Genomic DNA, 8,606 nt, shown 5'->3' with positions numbered 1-8,606 from the left:
ACAAAAAAGAAAAAGAAATGAATGAGTACCCTGCCTGATGGATGGTTAGTTTCCCAGACCTCAGGCAATATCAGCAGTTGGTTTCTCTGCTTCCCTTCCTTCAGGGAGGTAGACCGCTCCATGTCACCTCAAGATTCAATACACCTGCCCATCCCGGGATCAGATGCTGTGGCCCGACCCCAGGGCTTCCTGGACTTTGATGATTTTCTCCCTATTTTAGGAGTTGGGAACAATGTCACCCAAGGCATCACTGAGATATTTTGTCTTCAAAACCTGACAACGCTTGGGGACCCCGTTCACCTGCCCCTGTCTACCTCAGCCATGATATGGTATCATTAGGTCACTGAGTATGAAACACAGACACGGAAACAATAGTGCTGGGTTTGTTTTTAAAAAATGACATTTGTATTAAAAGTCTTAAAATGAAAAGACAACAATGCAAAGCATGTCTGGAATTAAAAATTACAATTAGAATCTTCTTGGTACATCACAACAGTAAATTTTCCTCTTTGCTTCTGGAGGGACACTCTAGAACACAAAACCAAAAAAAAAAAAATTTATAAAATAATACAAAAAAGGGAGCTAATACCTGAAAACCTGAACGAAATGAAGCAAAACAAACAAACAAAAATTGCAAGGCATGAAAATTACATTTTAAAGGCTGGAAATAATCAAGAAATTCACCGAACAACAGGCTCTATTGTCCTGGTTTGCTGAGGAAGATGACTGGAAGGAAACTTGGAAGTTGAGTGGGGAACAGCAGATACTGGGTTACGGTGGGAAGTTCACAGGTTGGCACCGGCTGGAACAGCTGAGTTTTGAAGGCACTCTGCAGACACAGGGGTGCTGGGGGCCCTGAATCACATGTAGGAAGTCTTTGTACTGTATTTTAAAGAGCTAGGCGTCCAAATCTGTTACTGCCAACCAAAAAAAAAAGGCAAAAAGAAACTAAAAAATAAAAAAAGCACACACACACAATAGTACACAAAAATGTGCAACCTGTAACATTTTTTTTTCACAGCTGATAAAAAAAAAAAAAACTACTACCATTCTCCCCGCAGACTCCCCCTTGATACAGTAGGTAAACAAAATAGATTTTTTTCCACAAATATCAGCAGACACTTTCTGGCACCCCACACTGTATCGGCATCAGTGTTAACAGTCCCAGTTCAGATGTGCAATACTTCAGATTGGATACACTGTAACAAGAATCCAACTTTGCATAGACATCGTCAGAATCACAATCAGTCACGGGGTCGCCCTTCCAAGCTGGCAGAAAGGGAACCCGATCTGAATTTCCAGCTTCTCCTTGGAAAACAAGGGGAAAAAACAAAACAAAGCAAGTTTCTTCGTCTCCTCCTGCTCCTTCATATGCTTCTCCCGGACTTCCTTCCATGTATTTAAAAGTTGGAACTAGAAAACGGTTGTTGACCCCCCCCCAAAAAAAAGACCTCCCTTTCCTCCATTCTCCCCATCCTCTTCCTCCACCCCACCCCCATTTTTTTTTTTTTCCAGGCTGAAACTTTTGCTTGCCGGGTATCAAGCTGCCAATACGGCGCCCTAACGGCGACTTAAACGGGGACACACGCGTCGACCAAAATCAATGAGAAACGTACACGCTGCAAAGGGCTACATTTCCATCGGGGTCTCGGATGGTCAGAAGCGGACACCTCTGGGACACGGGGAGGAGGCAGGGGACGCCGACCGCGGAGGCCAGCCGGGCTCCCGGGACACCTCGGCCAATGCAAAGTCGTCTCCAATCTCAAAGCAAGAAAAGAAATCACATTAGAGAGTCGGGTGCGTTTGGCTTTTGTGCGCAGAGCGCGGCCGGCGCGCGGCCACCGCGGGCGCCTCAGAGGATCACGCAGGCCGAGCAGCAGCCCTCGTCGCCGTTGGGCTGCGCCGCGTAGTTCATCTGCCGCACGATCTCGGCGAACAGCTCGTCCACCGAGGCTTTGTTTTTGGCCGACGTCTCCATGAAGGGGCAGCTCCACTCCTCGGCCAGAGCCTTGCCCTCGCCGTAGGAGACCTCGCGCTCGCCCTCCAGGTCCACTTTGTTGCCCACCAGGATCATGGGCACGCGCTCGTACCGCTTCACGCGGATGATCTGGTCCCGCATGGGCTTGATGTCCTGGAAGCTCTGCTGGTTGACCAGGCTGTAGACGAGGATGAAGCCCTGGCCGTTCTTGATGTACAGGTCCCGCATGGACGCGAACTGCTCCGTGCCCGCCGTGTCCAGGATCTCCAGCACCGACGGCGACGAGTCCACCTCGATCTCCTTGCGGTAGAAGTCCTCGATGGTGGGGTCGTACTTCTCGATGAAGGAGCCGGTCACGAACTGCACGGTGAGCGCGGACTTGCCCACGCCGCCCGAGCCCAGCACCACCACTTTGTACTCTCTCATGGCTCCGTCGGCTCGCGCCGCGCCTGCCGCGGCCCCGTCGGGGCAGCGCCCGGGGAAGCCTGGGGCTGGGCGGCTGCACTCCTCCCCTAACTCGGCGCCGAAGGAAAGCCCGGGAGCGGCTGGTCGGGGAGCGCAGGGCTCAGAAGGCACCGGGCGCGGGCCGGGCGCGGGCCGGCCGGCGGCCGCGGCGCGTCCTGGGGGCGCGGGTCCGGGGCCCCGCAGCAGCCCGCGGCGGCAGCGGCAGCGCAGGCGGAGGAGCGGGAGGACAATGCCAGCAGCCTGCGCGAGGCGACGGCTGGAGCTCCTCGCCGCGGCAGCCCCGGAGGGCGGGGAGGCGGCGGCGGCGGCGGGCTGCGGAGGCGGCTGCTAATTGCGCGCCGGGCCGGGACGCGCGTGGCATAAGTCCCCGCGGAGCGTGCGCCCACCGCCGCGGCCCATCGCGCTCTCTCCCGCAGCCTCGGCGGGGCAGGGGCTTCCTCCTGGCCGCGCGCAGCCCGGCCCGCCCCGCCCGGTGAGCATGCCCAGTGCGCCGCCGGCCGCGCCCGCGCCCTCCGCAATCCGGGTTTTTCCAGGGCCGGGCGGGGCGGGGCGGGGCTGGGGGCGGGCCGCGAACTGGGGAGCGAGGCGGGTCTCTAAGAGGCTGAGAGGTGGCTGGAGGGGACCTGGGCTTAGGGACGCTCACAGGGCAGCACGGAAGCCAGCCTCTCTCACGGCTCCGGGGCTCGCGCGCCAGAGCGGCGGCGCTCTCGCCAACTCCCACCCTGCGGGGCCGGTGCGCTCCCACGCCCCGCGCGGGAAGGCTCGTGGTCGGCTCCCCCTGTGGGGGCGGCGGCGGTCACGCGGCGGCGGTGGCGGAGACATCCTCCACCCCCGGCACAGCTGTCTCTGAACCGGTGGCCACGGACGCGCTACTGCGCGGTTCTGGCTGACCCTTCCCGCAGTTCATCCCCCGGACAAAGAGAACGGGCAGGCCGGGCCCGGGACCCCCTGCCGACGGGGAAGGAGCAGCCTCCCGTGACCCTGTGCCGGCTGGGGCTTGGCTGGTCCCACCCACCGTCTGCCCCACTCGGCTGCGGGCAAAACCCGGGGACCCGGGCCGAGCCCCGATCCGTGAGTCACGGCGGCGCTCGCGGCCGGCCCGGGCATGCTCAGTCGGCAGAACAGGTTTTCGGGCTCAGAAGTAGGAAGCTTTTTGCACCACACACCCACACTCCAGCTCGAATTGCCTCTCCCAGACTCGCTTCCCATTGGCTCCGGGGCGCACGTCTCGCACCCCCAAGTTTTGTGCCATTGGCTACCGCCGAGGTTTTATCAGTTTGGGACGCTTCATTGGGTGAAAAGTAGCCTGGGCTGGTGATTGGGTATTTATAGCGCTCGGGTGGCGAGGCGGAGGCCCAGCTGTTCCTTCTCCGCTGCTCTCCCGCCCTCTTCCTCCCACCGCCCCAACCCCGTCGTTTGGAAGCTGAGCGTGAAAAACTAAGAGGAATTTAGGCGGAGAGCTCAGAACTAAATATAGTCCTTTGTGGTGTTTTAGAGAAAGTCTGGCTTCTCGTGCCCACTCACGACCGTCCCTTCCAGGGAACAGAAAGGGGTGATTGCTGGTCTTGATCCAGAAGACACAAGTTTCAAAGTCGCCTGCAGGAAAGAGGAGGGGGCTGGGATGAAGAACTAGGCCACTTTGAATTCGTTTTGCCCAGAGCGGGTGGGGGGACGCCCGGGCTTGCCTTTTAAAAACGTCTCGGCTTTGGGGCGGCCGAACGCTAGACTTGGCTGGGCTCACACTTCTGGGAGGCGCAGGGAAATGCCCCGACTTGCCCCGAATCTCCGTCGTTCCTGGCGGAAGAGAGATGTCAAGACCTGTCTGAAGACGCCGCGATGGCAGCGTGAGCCCGAGGGCGAAGGGGGCAGGGAGCGGATGGAAACCCGGGCTGGCTCCGCGTCCTGCCGTTTTTATCCAGTGCCCCATTGCCGCTTCCCACCGGTTTGTCCCTCAGCACTGGAGGGTTGAACCAGGCGGCGTGGGTACAGTCGCTTTCAGTTCCTAATCCCCCCCGTGACTCACGGCCACGTTTGCGAGTTAACCTTCTCCAAATCCCAGGCTGTAGCTTGTCTGCACGCACTGTGGCTATGTTATCAGGAGGGTCCAGTCCCTAGAGAAGGACATCATGCTTGGTGGAGTAGAGGCCCAGCAAAAAAGAGGAAGATCCTCAAGAGATAGATGGACACAGTGGCTGCAACAATGGGCTCAAGCATAACCACGGCTGTGAGGATGGCGCAGGACCAGGCAGTGTTTCATTCTGTTGTGCACAGGGTGGCTATGGGTAGCACCTGACAACAACAGCTTGTCTGAATCGTGAAGTCTTTGGGCACAAGCCAGGCAGGACGTGGGCAGCAGCGGATCGGGTGGGGGGGCTCCCTTCCCCACACCCAGCTCTGCCATTCAATGGAAAGGAAGGCTGAACACTCAGTATCAACTTGCTTGGATGGAATTCCAGAAAAACCAAACCCATTGCCGTCTAGTCGATTTCGACTCATAGCGACCCTGTAGGACAAGAGTAGAATTGCCCCACAGTTTCCAAGGAGCACCTGGTGGATTTGAACTGCCCACCTTTTGGTTAGCAGCCATAGCACTTAACCACTGTGCCACTAGGGTTTCCTTGGATATAATTATGCTTATATAATTCTCCAGAAAAACCTCTCCTGTGTAAATTCGACTAATACAACCTGAGAAAACCCACCCCCTACAACATTTATCCAGCTGTTAATGTTTGCCGAGTGTTTTACATCTGCAATCTTATTTACTTTTCATAATGATTACTATGGCCATTTTCAGGATGAGGAAACTGAGGCTCTGAGATGTTCGGTAACTTGCCTGAAGTTTCAAAGCTAGTGAGTAGCTGAGCTACAGTTCTAACCATCTGTTTGGCTAGACATCCAGGTCTCTAACCATTGGCCACTACTGCCTTCTCACAAGAAAGTTCCTGGATTTTCTTCTTTCTTTGGTTGAGCCTAGAGGTAGTGTGATCAGACCAACCCTTAAACCCTAACAAGAGAGGCCTCTTCCTGGGAACACCCTCTGGGCCTCCTCTGGCCTTACCCCTCCTTACATGGCCAAGATTGTGGCCCATTTGGGAACTGTTTCCAAACCACACTCCAGGTAGCTGTGAACTCTGGACTCCCCTGCACAGATGGTGCCAGACCACTTGCTGGGCCTGCTTGGGCCTCTGTACTGACCCCTTGTGTGTAAGGAATGGCTGTTTGTTGGGGTGTGAGCAGGCCTTGGACCTTTGGACTGGGGTGTACTCTCACAGGCACTTTGGGACCTTCTAGTATGGCTGCTAACCAAGAGGTGGGTAGTTTGAATCCCCCAGGCACTCCTTGGAAACTCTATCAGGCAGTTCTACTCTGTCCTATGGGGTCACTATGAGTCGGAATCAACTCAGCAACAGTGGGTTTAGTGCAGGCAGGGAGGTCAGTGGAGATGAGCTTTCCTTTCCCTGACTTTCCCACTTTGCAGAATGGACCTTGGCAGAGTCCAAAAAATTCCTAATTCACACCTGGCCTTCTATCTTTGTGTAGGGTACTTGTTAAGGTGAGAGGGTAGAGCATGTTTTGTTTAAGTTTGTTAGCTTGATTTATAACTTGAGTACTTAGCATAATGCTATGTGGGACTCCATTTGTACTCATACCCACAAATGGTGGGTGTGGTTCTGAGCATGATATAGTGGAAAATGCTTTGGCCTTAGAGACCTGATGTCTAATCTTGAGTTTTGGATGTGATTAATAATCTCTGGGGCTTTGGGCAAGTCCCTTAAGCTCTCCTGACCTTAGTTTCCCTGCCTATAAAATAGCAGTATTAAAATTTGACCTACCCACCCAGCTATACAGTAACCTTGGAGAGGATGTAGTGACCAAACCCGTCATGACAGCGAAGAGAACCGAGATCTAGGTAGATCTGGGGGCGTAGGCAAATTAGGTGGAGAGCCAGAACGGGAACACTGGTGTCCTGACTGTGTTTTCCATAGAGTCAGGCCATCCTGAGAGGTGAGAACCAATGAGATAAGGGATGGATAAGCTTTTAAAGCTGTGTTGCTGTTGTTATTTGCCATTGATGTTGTTGTGTGCCCTCAAGTTGATTCTGACTCATAGTAGTCGACCCTCTAGGACAGACTAGAACTGCCTCATAGGGTTTCCAGGGAGTGACTGGTGGATTTGAACTGCCAACCTTTGTGGTTAGCCGCTTTTAGCTCTTAAGCACTTCGCCACCAGGGCTCCATCAGGTAGAACCGCATAAATGCATGGCAGTTACTCCCAAGTCCCAGGGAGCCTGACGGCCCCATCTGGAAGAGACCGTCCCCAAAGCACCTGGTAGCCACGTGGATGGATATTATTGAGCCTTGATGGCCTCTCTGGTACCAGGACAAGGCCACAGTTTGAATAAACAATATGATCAGTGCCTTAGAATTTCTAGTAGGGACTCTTCAATAGTAATTTTTATTACACCCAGGTGGACTTCCATTGAAACTTTGAGATTCGAATGAAGCATGAAAATTGCTGATGGACAGAGTTTGAAGGTCAGTTGCTTCCTCCTGTGAGATATGTTAGGAGTTTGTGTGTACCCTTCTTATGGCACCAATCGTCATCCACCGTATACCAGAGACATGGTTATGTCTTATCACCCTAAGCACTGTGTGAATTCCTTGAGGTCAGGGTCGATGTCTAGTTTGTCTTTGGAGCTTCCTGTGTTCCTCATACCAAAGAAATCACAGCCCTGCCACCTAGTTGCTTCCAACTCATAGTGACTTATATCAGGATCAATGACACCAACCGGTATGGTAACTCCCTTCTTTGCCTGTTGATCCAGATGTGTAAGGAGCCCATAAGGAGTAGAACTTCCCCATAGGGTTTCCAAGGATGGGGCAGTTCTTCTCTGTCCTGTAGGGTCACTATGAGTTGGAACCGACTCAACGGCACCTAACAACAACAACAACAAAAATCTTTGTAGAAGCAGACTGGCATGTCCTTGTCCCACGGAGCAGCTGGTGGATTTGAACTGCTGACCTTTCAGTTAGCAGCCAAGTGCTTTTAACCACTGCGCGACCAGTGTTCCTAGTTGCCCCTCATACCACCTACGTATTGCGGTGCCATACAGAGGAGGCCCTCAATAAGTACTGATGGATATATGGATGATATTTTATTCCTTTTCCAAACTCTGCTTGTGATAAAAGACTGTATTAACCATATTAATCCTTGGCAACACATAACATTTCCTGGATCTTTAGAAAAATGTGTACCAGTGCTTCAGCCTCCCAGACTCCTAAAGATGCCAGAGTGACCACAGTCTATTCTTATTTGGGTGAAAACACGATATTAGTGTTATCTGGGGAAAGATGGCAAAGCATCCAATGAAGAAACCCTTTCACCAAAGAAGGCTTATCCACAGATAATATGAAAAGGACTTTCTGGAAAATACTCAAAAATAAAAGCTACCTAGTAAGACCTGCTTAACTTTCGGACCAATTGCTGCGTACATGGGGGTGCTGTCTCTGACTTTTGCTCACACAGGAGTGTGACGCTGAGTTTGGGCCTTCAAAGAATTAGAAGGTTTGTTCAAACATGAATCTTGTAAGTCCTCATTTATACAAAGTCCCAAAACCAAACCCATTGGCACTGAGTTGATTGCAACTCATAGCGACTCTATAGGACAGAGTAGAACTGCCCCATAGGGAGTCCAAGGAGCAGCTGGTGGATTCAAACTGCTGACCTCTTGGCTAATAGCTGAGCTCTTATCCACAGTGCCACCAGGGCTCCCTACAAAGTAAGTAGAGGTTTATTTCATAACGTTGGTAGTTTTAGGTGGTGCCACCTATAGGTAAGCACGTAATTCTAAACCAGTTCTAATGTGGAGAACACCAAGGGTAAGTTGATAGTGGGCTATGTATCATTATTTTGTTAAAGGGGAAGTGGAATGCAAGGTTAACTGTGCTTTAGTAGAGTCCTTGATAAACATTTCTTAAATTATTACTGAAAATGTTTTAACATAACTACTATCCACCAGCAGGCTTAAAATATTTTACTTTATCAGAGATCTGTCTTTAATAGTCTTAAGTAATGCCTCTAAAAATATTTTGCAAATCAACTATACCCTCATCATTATTTGAAAGTGTGCATCCTATTCATATTATTACCCTTCGGGGAGCCA

General features: G+C 52.4%; 1 protein-coding gene across 1 annotated transcript; it reads right to left on the bottom strand.

Moving 5' to 3' along the window:
• Positions 1 to 382: 382 nt before the first annotated feature.
• Positions 383 to 2,521, bottom strand: RAP2B (RAP2B, member of RAS oncogene family). The gene has a single exon (XM_064275629.1). The coding sequence runs from the start codon at positions 2,402 to 2,404 to the stop codon at positions 1,853 to 1,855; it is 552 nt and encodes a 183-aa protein (XP_064131699.1). The 5' UTR covers positions 2,405 to 2,521; the 3' UTR covers positions 383 to 1,852.
• Between the last annotated feature and the right edge of the window lie 6,085 nt (positions 2,522 to 8,606).

Source organism: Loxodonta africana, chromosome 23 (genome assembly GCF_030014295.1).
Source record: "Loxodonta africana isolate mLoxAfr1 chromosome 23, mLoxAfr1.hap2, whole genome shotgun sequence".
Taxonomy (NCBI): domain Eukaryota; kingdom Metazoa; phylum Chordata; class Mammalia; order Proboscidea; family Elephantidae; genus Loxodonta; species Loxodonta africana.
This window is presented reverse-complemented; position numbering and strand designations above follow the sequence as displayed.

What these genes read in the sequence shown, in the direction of transcription:
- RAP2B (XM_064275629.1), bottom strand. Translation starts at nt 2,404, where the DNA reads ATGAGAGAGTACAAAGTGGTGGTGCTGGGCTCGGGCGGCGTGGGCAAG.